General features: G+C 43.4%; 1 protein-coding gene across 1 annotated transcript in view; it reads right to left on the bottom strand.

The window, feature by feature from the left end:
- FARP2 (FERM, ARH/RhoGEF and pleckstrin domain protein 2) overlaps positions 1-13,582 on the bottom strand; it is a 205,809-nt gene that overhangs the window by 167,952 nt on the left and 24,275 nt on the right. The window contains exon 2 of the mRNA XM_077488426.1: positions 11,111-11,339. Within this exon, the coding sequence (XP_077344552.1) occupies positions 11,111-11,314 (204 nt within the window). The 5' untranslated portion in view covers positions 11,315-11,339. The remainder of the gene's footprint in view (positions 1-11,110; positions 11,340-13,582) is intronic.

Raw genomic sequence — 13,582 nt, 5'->3', positions numbered from 1 at the left:
ATGGACTTTTTGGGCACATAATGAGAGGACACCTGATTAAAAAAGAAGTTATACATTTTATTACAAATTAGTTAAAAAAAACATACAAACACCCTGCATGGACACAGTTAACAAATAATGCAAATATAGAGGTTGGATCTTGAGTATAAAAGGTTAGTACTCATAGGTAAGTAATATCTAATAGAAACGGTTTGATCCAATATCGCCTCCACACTTGCTCGTCGACCCATCTCACTAGATATTAGCTTCCTCAGGACAATACTGGGTAGGTGCTGGTGGACCTGTATCCAGATGTGCAGAGACACCCCAAGAGACTAAACAGACAAAAAAAAAAAAAAAAAGCCTCAAATCTGATGTAGAGCGATGTCAGATCGATTTGTGAACATAGGTATAACTTTAGCTGTGGCATACACGCTGGTAAATAAACTGTTGTATACCTGGTATATAGAAGGCATACGGCCAACAAAAGTAGCAAGGTAGAGATCCAGGCCAAAAATAAAATAAAGATATATTATATTAGTATAGGGTAATGATTCAGCTGCCAAGAGCACCATAAAAAGGTAATCTCTCAGCCCTAGGATGTTACAACAACGTATCAGAAATCATGGAGGACAGGGCGAGGCCTGGGGAGGCCTCGCCATAGGGCCCAGCAGTTTATGCCTAAATCAGAAATGAGAGTCCTTTAGCCCCGCTTGGATCAATACAGCTGTCCTCACAGTATGTTGGACAGCTGTACTGATTAGATTTTGCCCTGTCCTCCATGATTTGGAGAACCTCCTGTATCTTTCTGATACTTTGTTGTAACATCCAACCTCTATATTTGCTAATTGGAAACCAAGTCCATACAGGGTGTTTGTATGTTTAACTAATTTGTAATAAAATGTATAACTTTTAAGGCTTAGGTCACACTGCCATTAAGAGCAGGCGTTTGACAGGCATTAAAAACGCCCCTCAAACACCTATGCACAGGATATAATAGACAGTACATTGTGCTGGTCACACTAAGCATCAAAACTGAAGCCTCATGTCGAGTCAGGAGGCATTTAAAGCCTTTCAATGCCTCCCATTCAAGTATATGTAAACACTCCACAAAACGTTTTGGCAGGCGTTCTCAGCGCAGTATTGGTGCGGTTGCGGCGCATTAAAAATTTGTCACTTTCCATTGTGGAGCAGTTTTAACACTCAAACACTACGAAACCACGCATAGGGCATTTAGGGACCATTTAACGCTTGTAAAACGCCCAAATCTAAAGCTCATTGACGCCTGTCTGACGCCCATACAAAGGATAAAGGAGCATTTGTTGAGCGTCAGTAATTTTAGTCAAGTGTGGACAAGCCCTTAATCAGGTTTCCTCTCATTATGTGCCCACAAAGTCCACCTATTTTTTGAGTTTCTCAATCCTTATCAAGGTTTAATTTCATCTTAAATCATTCATTTGGGTCAAGCTGGCCCAAACGAAACTATTTTCCATTACTAATACATGTGCCCGCTATGTCACTGCTGTATCAACTATATGCAGCATCAGCGAGGACTTCCTGTTCCAGTAAGAAAATAGAGTTAGGCTGAGTTTTGCTCAATTCCTAGAAGCTTTACATTTTATGAATGAATTTAAGGCTCTCGCTGATTGGCTGAGGTGTAGCGGTAAGCAAATGATGCCACAATCACTAAACTGACCAGTCAGAGGAAGCCTTGTGTTCATTCATAAAATAGCAAAGTTTCCTGTGAACAGCGAAGCAGCACTCATCCCAACTTGATTTTGTTCCAGGAATTTAACGGCATGTCTTAACCACTACTGGAACAGTTTATATAGCACTAACAGCGGGTGCATGTATCAGTAACAGAAATAGTTTGTTTCGACCAGCTTGCCCAAAGCAAAATATTTAAAGTGGATGTAGCCTCCCTGGCGGTATTCCAGAGTCTGGGGGTGAGATTTCAGTAACATAAGCGGTATTCCCGAGCCAGACTAGGGATCCCATTGCAGGATCCATGTAGGGTTTTACTTACCTTGTCCCCTGGATCCAGCGATGTCTCCCTGCTGTGATCAGCAAGCCGCCGTGTCTCGCTCGATCTGTCAAAGTGCTGAGCTCTGTTTCCTGTGAGCGTTGCGATGCACGGGGACGGAGTTCAGCGCCAAATTCAAATCTTACAGATTACAGTACTGTATCAAATAATTACACATCCCCTTTGTTCCTAGTGGTTTGTCCAGTGTCCTGCATGCAGTTTTATATTATAAATAATATTCTTTATGCCAGGAAACTGGAGATTGTCCATAGCAACCAAAAAATGTCCATTTACATCAAAAGTGCTTTTAGACCAGTTAGAAACCAGCGATCATAAATTAGAATCACTTGCAGAATTGAGCTATAGTAATTTGTGGGGACATTTGTCATAAAACACTAAAAGTAAGGACAGTGACAATTCTGCAACTCAGCACATTTCAGTGTTTTGATTTGATTACATTATTGAATAATTTTTATTATTAATATTTGTGAGAGATAAAGATAGATAGAGATATATATGAATTACAATTATTTCAAATTTTATCATACCCGGGATGTCTATTAGACTCTTGTTTGGACGGATTTAAGTGAATTATTTCTAAGAACCACAGGCCTACAATATAAAAACGCCAAATTTCCATGCAAACTAATGGTACCGCTTTCAGCACCTAAAATTTGAAATAATCATACCGCCAGGGAGGTTAAAGACCGAAGGTTTTTAGCTCAATGTATTCTATGCATTATGCTCCCCTTCCAGCCTCCCTTATACTTACTTGAGCCCGATGTCTATTCAGTGTTGTGCACGAGTGCAGCATCGCTGCTCTCTTTCTCTCCGCTCACTGCCACAGAAGCAGCAGTGGAAGCCATTGGCACCTGCTGCTCTCAATCACTACCAGTGAGAAGGGAGCAGGTCTGAGTCTCACTGTACATGTCAATGGGCCCACAGAGAACAGCTTGGGGGTAAGCATGCACGAGTGCCCCCATAGCAAGTAACTTGCTATGGGGCACTCAGCAGGAGGGAGGGGCCCAGAGCACCGGTGGGGGCTCCAGAAGAAGAGGATCAGATCAAAATCATTGCACAGAGCAAGTAAGTATTCCATGTTTGTTATTTATAAAAAAAAAAAAAAAAAATACCTTTACAATCACTTTAAAAGTGAAATAAAACCTGCATTTAAGCTTTAAATAGTGTGGAAAGGTTCAACAATTGGCCACTCAGCAAAAATATCACACCACTGATCTCCCCCTTCCTCAATGCATTGATATAAACTTGATAGGTCAGCTGAGCCCCCCGTTGCACGTTTCAGTGTTCAGCAGGGCTAGTTACGTTTATTGCCCTGAAGTTTGTCAGACTGTGTCTGAATGTTCACTTCCCCTCTAGTGTATACAGGTAGTCAGTCATACCTTTAAAATGTATATTACAACTTCATCACGATGTGGCATTTTCTCAGAAGAAAGTAATCTTGGTTCTGATCGATCTAGATCCTTCAGAGACTTTTTTTAAATGCCGCTGAGCAGAAAAATGTATCTTAATGATATTTACCTTTTCCGTGGTTGCAATGCTCTTCTGAACAAACACACAAAGGCTTTACTATTGTCTATTTTTACTACCTATTTTAATAGTTAAAAATCTATTATAATTACTAACATGAGTTCAGAACAAACGTGGCTCATTATTCTTTGTCAGCTTTAAAGCTAGCCATACACAGCTGGAATTCGATCCAAATCCTGCTGCAGGTTCAATGGCTGCCTGATTACAATAGCTGATAGTGCAGATTCCTCCATCTGTGTGGCTAGCCTTGCTAAGATATGCATAGGACAGTTTTCACAACATACAAAAACCCACTGGCAAGAAACCAAATACAGGGGCTTGGATTGTTAGAACTTTTACATGTACTTTTGAGGGATGAGAAACGCAAAAGATCTCAGCTACCAAGAGTGGAGCGCACTGCAGAAAATAAAAACATGTGTGCAGAATACTCCTCTATGCTTTGCATCACTGCTTAAAAGGGGGAAGTATATTATATTAGTGAGCATATATTTTGAGTTATTACTTACCTTCAAGGTTTACCCAATTCACAGGTATATATATTTTTTATGCTTTGCTACTGAAAAAGGGGTACTAGAGGGGTGCCAAGTCTGAAAATGGAGTTGGGTCTTTAAAAACAATATTACTACTACTATAGAAGAAGAATTTGTACACACAGAGAGGTAAAAAGAGCAAAGCTTGTTAGAACAGCTTATCCTGTGTCCATCTGTTGCCCATTCAAGACAAACCTGTCCTGAGGATAACAGCTGTTCTGTGGTATTACGTAAAATCCAGGACCAGATTACAAGGGGAATCCTGGCTGTGTCTCTCCTAACAGCCTCCCTGACAGTCACCGGCACTCGTGACATGCAGCTAGCTAAACATCGGCAATACCACATGCAAAAGTTTACAGAAACGTAACCCTATATATTACCAGCACTAAAAACTAAAAAAGCATTGGGACATTTACATTGACACAACAATGACTGCAAAATACAGTAAGTATATTGGAGAAGTTTGACCACAAGGATACACAGGGCCGCTGTTAGAAATCACAGGGCCCCGTACAACCTACCTGACAGGGCCCCCACCCCGGAAATATCAAGTTGCTAAAATTACATGGTCGCAGTGGTATGCTTTGCAGCCATACTAGAAATTAGAGCCATGCTACTGCCACCTCATGCCACCTGTTTTTTTTACTTTTTTAAATTGCCGAATGGCAATTTTACATTGTGCGACCACATTGCAACTTTAAAACAATTATTTGGCTTCAAGGTGCAGAGCAGCCCCATTAAACTCGATGAGACGTTTGACAGGAGGTGCTGCCTGTCAAACTCTGCAATCTGCTCTAAAAATGCTGCAGCAATGGCATGTATACAGCCCTGTCTGACTGTATGACAGCTGGCTTCTGTTGAAGGGGCATAACCAAAAAAGATCTGTCAACCCAATCAGTGCTCTCAGCCAATGGCTGAGAGCACTGAGCAGAGAGTTCTGGTGGGGTGGGGGTCATCCCCTTGTCAGAACACAATAGAACAGCAAAGGAGATTACTAATATCGCATTGGTAGTACAGTGGCTCCGACCTGAGGTGTCAGTTTTTTTATTCAGCCTGCAGGGTTGAATGAAAAAAAAACTAGCAGCGTATACTAGGCATTAGGCCGTATTCACATTTGACGTTTCCTGAATGTGGGACAAAGTGCAAAGGTAGCAGGCATTTTGGAAATGCACTGCAAATGCTAATAGCGCTTGTGGTGCCATTAATTGTTGATTGCACCCCTGTAATTAGCACACCTGTGTTGTGTCATGTGGCAAATCTGCATGCTTAGGTTCTAGAACCTCTATGATGTGTGTTTGTTACACATATGGCAGCCCATTCAAATGAATGGGCTCCCCTATATGTGAAAAACAAGCAAAAAAATTAACATGCACAGGAATGTGTGTTCCCTCTATGTGAAGTATAAAGGGGGCCTTAGGGGTGGTATATAGAAATGTCTGGGCAGAGATGTCTGTCAGCTTGAGAGAGAGATGTGTCCACAGGTTCCTAGATCAGCACTGCAGTGGCAGCTATCTGCACTTCTAGGCTGGCTTCATATTTACTTTTCTCCAAAATGAAATTAATGTCCCTTCACTCCAGCAGCAACCCCCCACTCACCCCTTTCAGCAGAAGCACTGTTCCATCCAAACACTGGAGTTCACCATGAACACAGCACATTAAGAGACAGCACGATCTGGAGGCAGGTGGATCAGAGGTCAGGACTCAGTGAGGAGGTGGAGCAAACTTCCTGCTCATTTATCACGCTGACCAGAGATAACACAGCCGACTGTTGGGGGAGTTTCAGGACCCGAGAAAGGCACAGGCAGAGACTCTGCAGCTGTCTCCCTCTGCTTCAAATCGGGACACTTTGCCAGTATTTAGAACTCATCCCCCTGCAGAGCTGCTGGAGGGATAAAGCTGGCAGCGCTGCAAAGTGATCCACAGGGGTCAGAAGGCAATACAGATAGCTCTCCTGCCTTGCAGGTTCCCGGGCTCCTCTTCTGAAGTGACAGAGCTCGGGCCCCCTACAGGAAGGCTGGCTGTACTGCCCTATCAGCGGCCCTGAGGATACAAGTGCATATAGCATTTGGTCCCCTTCTGATCCATGCTGCGTTTTTCTGCTAAAAGCATTGCTTTAAAGCGGTAGTAAACTGCTGGGAAAAAAAAAAAAAAAAACCTGCAAGACAATAGCAAAATATGCATCGCATACTAGCACATTATGAAATACTTGCCTTAGAACAAAGTCCTGCAGTGGTGCCCAGTCACCGCTGAGGGAGCTGACATGTTACCTCTGCGTTTCTTCCGGGATTGCTGGCTCCAGCGCTGTGAGTGACCAAAGCCACAATGACATCACTCCTGCAAGTTCTGGCAGGATACGCTGGACCTGCAGAGCACCTGCGCTGCTGTCACCGGCTTCATGCATGATCAATATCTCCTAAACCTGCAAGGTTTATTCTTAATAATATTCTTTTTACATACGGGTAAGCCTTATTATAGGCTTACTTGTAGGTTAAAAAAAAAAAAAAAAAAATCACCAAGCGGGCAATACAACCGCTTTAAGCGTGCTTCTGCTGGCTGAAGCTCCACCCAAATCTGAAGCCCAATCTATGGCCTGTACTATGGAGGAGGTGCAGCAGAGCACTGAAGCCACCGCTCACTCTCACAGATTCTCACTTTGCATTGCAGTGTGACAAGTGTCCCCTGGTGCTTTCAGTGTAACTAAAGCGGGGGATACATTATGTAATTTTCACATTGAGCGTTAAATGGGGGAATCCCTCCCACAGAGTTATTGTATTCTGCCAGCGGGGAGCATGGAGACCTGTTGACCGTGCCAAATCTGGATCCACTCCACTACGCTGGTGGTAAAGACAGCTTTTTGGAGAGTAAAACCTTTTCTTTAAGAAGTGTGTTATGGCTTAGCTATGGAGAAGTGAGGACATGTGTCTCCTCCGCTCCTCGTCCACCTCAGCAACTACAGCCACACAGAGCGGAGATATCGCCTCCAGAACACCGACAAGCATGTCACAGGGACGGCGAGCGCACTCCCCAACAACTGAGAGTGGACAGGACCCGACAGGAGCAGCTGGATGCCTTTTTCAGCAGGACCCGCGGGCTGGGACATGAGGCCTCCAAGATGGTTCCAACGCTGAAAACGACAAAAGCAGCTAAAGATGCTCAGAGAGCTGCGGCCCAGCAGCAACAGCTACTAGACTTCCAGATCCCCTGTCTGCGGTTGGTGAGTGACACTGCTCCTCCACTCTCCCCGGGATCCTCTGCCTCCCATGACCAGGGCCCTGACATGGCTGACTTCCTAGGGGATGGGGACATAAAGAACCATATTTGGTGCCTCCCCACCAGAGATGATCTTGAAAAACTCACTGCCAGGGTGGAGAAAGCCTTTAGGGAGGACATGGCCCAGTTTAAGGCTGACATCTACCACTTGGGTGCTAGGATGGAAGCTGTGGAGCAGAGACTTGATGAGGCCCTGCCAGCCACCTCCGTGCTCCAGGACAGACGCAGCTCCCAGGATCAGAAAATCGAGACTTTACTTTGTCAGTTAAATGACTTTGAGAACCAAAGCAGGCGAGCAAACATTCACATACACGGCCTGCCAGAAGCTACAGCTCCTAAAGATTGTTCACACCCTGGAGGACATATGTAGAGAGATTTTGGGACTGCCGGCTACAGCACCCATCGAAACTCAATCCAAACTATGGGCCTCCCTAGAGAAATCTATGGCGGGCAGAAACTTGCCATATGCCCCTTGGCTGGCCCGGGGGGCACAAGGGGCTGTCTGATACTACTTCCCCACTGACGATCCAGGCTCTGATAGCCTGGGATCGCCTCAACACCAACTTGACATTGGCACCCCCTGTGTCACCACTGGGAGGTTATCTGTGGTTCCCGCTCGGAGAATAGGTGACCTTTTTCTGGTGGACGATGGTAATGCCAGTTGTGGTAAACTGATGCAGAATGGCAAATGAATACCGTTTGAAACCCTCCGAGACCGGACAGGGAGTTTTCCTATGGACTTTTGGCACTATAGGCAACTTCACTATTTTTTTTTAAGACACAGGGAAACTCCATACGAGATATCTCTGCTCTTACGCCCTTCGAATGCCTTTTCATAGCAGAGGAACCAATCCCACACATGATCTCTAAGCTCTACTACCTGCTTAGTTCTGCTGCTTTCGCAGTGAAGGCCATGTACATCAGGGCCTGGGAAAGGGACTTAGAGCTAGTTCGGTGAGGGTAAAAACTATCTTCCCTCTACCAACTTACTCGATCCAGTTCAAATTGACTCCAAGACACAGGAAACTAAATGACAAAACATTACTACGCTGGTACCGAGTCCCAGCAGACTTAGCAAGAATCTACCCATCCACGTCAGACTGCTGCTGGGGGGATGCGGCCATAGGGGCACTCTACTGCACATTTGGTGGTATTTACTAGTGATTAGACCCTACTGGGAGGACATCAAGTCACAAATCAAAGAAATTAGAGGCATAGACATACCTCTCTCTGGTCCACTTCCTGCTACACATTCTCACTTACTGAACGCAGCTAAGCGGCTGCTTCCTATATATTGGAAGTGCCCACAAACTCAGAGTAGAGAGGAATGGCAAAGCAAGGTGAGCGACATCAGAGAGGCAGAGGATTGGCTTACCACCTGCAGGGGTACTTGTGACGCCTTCTCTGCAACTTGGCAGACCTGGACCGCATGTCTCGGATCCGGGCCATATGCCCTATAGCTTGGACCCTGTCCCCCTGAAGGGACGGCTCCGTGACTCACAAATGGGAACCAAGGGCTGAAATACACTAGCATATCACAATGTTATTTAACTAATGGCGGGAGTTGGGACAAGATGTTTCTCCTTCTAGCTATTCAGCATGTGTTGAGGTGTTGGCAGGGCTCGGAGTTGGACATGAGGTTCCAGGCATGTTCCAGTTTACTATTCTCTTTCCCTCCCTCTCTCTCTCCTTTCACCACCCTTTCCTATTAATGTGTCAATTGGATATCACTGCCTGCCCGTAGGTGACACATCTGTTAAGCGCCAGATGACGAGCGAGACATGAACTGGTTCACCCGACAGATTTGGGCAGTCTGCCACCATGTGACACCCCGACCTGTACCGGGGACTGGCATTTTTGTGCCACCATGATGCTGATGCCTTGGCTCAGGGGGACCCAAGCGGGTGGACGGTGCAGGTTGAAGTTATTATGAGGTGTATGTGCTTTGAGTTATTCTACAAATGCTATTGGCTTGAAAGGATATGTTTACATTTTGGAACTTCTCCCTGCACCCGCTGTCACTTTTCAAAAACAGAGCGATTGATGCAGCTGTGTAGGCGGAGCCCTGCACATTCATTCACAGCAATCTGTGAATGAATGAACTACAAGTACCGTCTTCCACTGTGTGCAATTCTGAGTGCTCTTGTAGTCCATTGACACTTCCTCCAACATTGTAAACTTTCTATCCGTATGGAGGTACACACAGGCAAGCTGCAGTGCCCCCAAGAGCCTTACATTAAACCCGCAATCTACTGATCGTGGGGGCAATGTTCTCTTTGATCATCTGAATAAAACAGTAAATTTACTTTTTTTCCTGCAAAAATAAGTGCATTTATTATTTTTTCTTAAAAGGTGAATTTAACCATTAATGCCATCTTCTAAATGTGTACTAATGCACTATAAAAACAGGTTTCACAGTAAAAAACAACATACAGTAGACATAATATATATTTATATTGACGTTTATTCATTACATACAGGTTCTACTTATATTATACTTTACTGATCATCTTATCATACTTCAAGTCTGCCAGAGAGCGACAATAGATTTTGAATTATTTGAATTGCATGCACTACTTTTGAAAAGCATGCCACACCAAAAAAAAGGTACTGTGAGGACACGTAATCTGGTGCCTGCAAGCAGATCGCGAAGGCAGTGTGTTTTGAACGTGGTACGGGAAATATGTATGCAGCGCATCTTTCCCAAACCGCATTCTGGTGTGAACCGGCCCTAACACCCAGACCCAATTTTTGCAGCTTTAACATGTATTAATAAAACTTAGTATATCCAGGTAGATTATACCTTGTTTTTTTTTCCCAAAGACAGATTGGGCTTTCATTTGGTGGTAAATAGTAATTGATATCTCCCGATTTTGTTTTCATTTTGAAAGAAAAACTGGGCCAGAAAAAGTAAAAAATATTATTTAAATTTTAGCTGTATATTTTTATGTCATTACCATGACTCACCAAAGACCTAAAATGTAAAATTGTCATACTCCTGATGATTGTGATCATGATGATCTCTAGAGAAGCAATCTTGTGTCTCTCCAACTTACAAAGGAGAAACACAAGGCTAGGCTATAGAATGAATGATCACTGTGCCAGTCAATCCTAGAGATCATGTGATCAGGACCTGGTTTCCCTGGTTCCAGATCATTAGTAGGAGATGTGGGGCTTTCACCAACAGGTTGGTCTCAGTGCTGGGGGTGTGCTTCCAGCACAAATACAGGAATACATATATGCTGAGCCCAGAATTAAAGCCCACTTACTGGGCATTGCATACTGTATGTGCGTTACACACACAAAGAGGTTAAGCATGTTTAAAAAAAAAAAAAAAAAAAAAAAAAATCTCCTTTCATGTTACGAGTGCTGCCTGTCTGCTGGCCATTTTTTTCAACAACTTCTTGCATTCCCTGTACATATTGTAGCTTTTCCTCTGCTGCTTACTTTCAATTTCTAAAGACTACGACTCCCATGGTACCATGCTGCCTGCAAGCTGTGAGTCCTGAAACTCCACATTCAGAAGGCAGGCTCTGCAAAGTTTGTGACGTAGAAGTGCCTACTGACAGGGCAAAGTAAATAAGTGTCACAAAATTCAAGGAAGCAAATGTGGTGGTGGGTTGTTCGTAGGGACTTCAAAAAGTTTACAAACTTCAGTATTGTTCAGGTTAAGAGGAGTAGGCTAGAATTAAAATACAACGTGGCAATGAATATTTAAATTGTGACCAAAGATACATTTTAAGAACATTCCATAACATACCCCAATTTCCACTGGTAGTTCTGTGCCATCCAGGAGCAATACAGACGAACAAAGATTTTGATTGTTGTTCTTGACAGGAGAGGATGATAGAGCTGTGTTGAGGTTCTGTCCTGGTTCCAGTGTGCTAATGCCAGTGCTTCGTTCTGCACCCAGACGGGCACCTGGAGTCTGCAACACACGATACGTTCCTTCTATTTCCCCCATAATGCCTCAATCTTGTTTTAATTTCCTGAAATATATAAAAAGACATGTATATTAATATGCAAAAAATTCCAACGCAATCACTCTGCGCTATGACTAACACAATGTGATCAAACGTATGTATACAAACTAAGACAAAATATCACTGCTGCCACAATAACAAGACAAAAATCTCTGAATTATGTAACAAATGTAGCATTGTGAATCATATGTATACACATCAATAAATAAAAAACACCTGCATGGAGGTAAACCCTTCAACTATTGAGCTCAATCACATGGAGTATAAGAAAAAAGGCTCCAATAGTGTCAGTCTGTAAAAACACCCACATAATCAAATATAAATGCTACCTCACAAATAAAATAAAAGCACAAATCCCCATCACCATAGCAACCGTAAAGGATCGGGAGTAACAGCATCTTGCCTACTCTGCACCCATCACTTCCGCTGGAGATACGCAATTTCCGATTATGATACAGCCACACCCGGACACGAGTCGCCCTTCTTACTTGTCACACCAGGGAATTAAAATACACATGAAGGATGCTTGCAGGACTTTGTATTGACGTATATTGATGATTAAAATCGCTACTTTTGTCTCAATTCAGTATTGAATATGCAACCTTAAAAAAAAAAAAAAAACGCAAGATCAAATCAAATTAGGACAGTCCATAGGGATGCACTGATACCAGTTTTTTATTAGCAGAGTACAATACCGCTACTTTCGGTCAAGTACTCGCCGATGCCCAGTACCAATACTGCAAAAACTTGCATGTGATTTGAACAGGAATGTGGTGATTCTCCTGTCAGAATCATAGTTTCCCCCACTGCTCGTGTGTGTGTGTGTGTGTGTGTGTGTGTGTGTGTGTGTGTGTGTGTGTATATATATATATATACACACACACACACACATATAGTGCAATCTATTAAAATATTATAACTCACATTAAGTACATATCTGGTGAAATGCAAAATCTGCATAGTGCCCCGGTCCGGCAGATGATAGAAAATGATGGGCACGGGAGGTGATCACAGGACTGGAGAAGTTCCGGTACCCCTGTGGGTATAGGGCAGAAGCTATGCCAGCTTGGGAGCGGACCACCTCTACATCCAACCCTGTGAGCACCTCCAGCAGCTGTGATTTGCCATCATCGGCTGGACCAGGGCCAATATGTACTTAAAGAGGAACTGCAGTCTACTCACATAAATTTGTAATAAAAACTTCTAAAGCTTCCCTCCAACCACTCTGCATATTATTTTATATATACTGTGATTCTGTACTTGCCAAATATGCTGCAGAAATCCCCCTCCACTGAGTCTGGCTGCATCCATTTTAACTGTGGGCAGCTGAAGCTGCTGTCCGATTACTTTCTGGATTTACACAGAGGCACACTTCCAGATCTGCAGCTCTCATTGGTCCTCTTATGACTCATTCCTCCCTCCCTTCCTAGCAAACTCTCAGGAGAGCGAGAGCTGTGCATGAGGTCATAAGCCTAGGCTTTATCGCATGCAATTGGGACAGGAATCGCACAGCATTCCTTTTCAATTTGCATGTGATTCTTTGCAGTGTGATTTGCGCCCATTCATTTTGTATTAATGCAAATTATTGGGGGCATGTTCACAATTACAAGTTGTCATGAAAATACTCGTTATCGGTGCAGCCATACAGTCCAGTCCAATCAATGTCTACAGTTCTTCTTATACTACACAGTTTACAGCTGGTTACTATATACAGGTATGCTATCGCCAACAGTATGCACACATTGTCCACTTCAAGCCTCTGACCTAAATGTGCCCTAAGAATGTGTGACAAATAGTGTTCTGCGGCAGTTTCCATAGCAAATCTCCTTGCCTTTCTCAATTGAGAAGAGATGATTTCATGGAATGTCTAGGTGTCTGTCACACAAAGGGTAATCTTACACCGGCGATATAGAAATGGTTCCCCGATATGTCATTCAGTGTCACTTGATTTATTCATTGATACAATTAATTTTACTTTGATGACATGCAAAGCTCACATGACCCAATTTTATAAATATATCTTAACGCCGCGTACACACGATCGGAATTCTCGTCGAAAAGCTCTGATGGTTTTTCTGACTGAATTCAGCTCAAGCTGCCTACACACAGTCACACCAAATTCCGATCGTTTAGAATGCGGTGACGTACAACGGGACTAGAAAAAGGAAGTTTAATAGCCAGTAGCCAATAGCTTCTGTCTCATAGTTGAATATGAGCATGCGTGATTTTTGGCATGTCGGAATTGCATA

The sequence above is a fragment of the Lithobates pipiens genome, unplaced genomic scaffold, assembly GCF_037356315.1.
Source record: "Lithobates pipiens isolate NorthernLeopardFrog02 unplaced genomic scaffold, aLitPip1_a1.2 Scaffold_18, whole genome shotgun sequence".
Taxonomy (NCBI): Eukaryota; Metazoa; Chordata; class Amphibia; order Anura; family Ranidae; genus Lithobates; species Lithobates pipiens.
The sequence above is the reverse complement of the archived record's forward strand: the minus strand, read 5'-3'. Positions and strand labels throughout refer to the sequence as shown.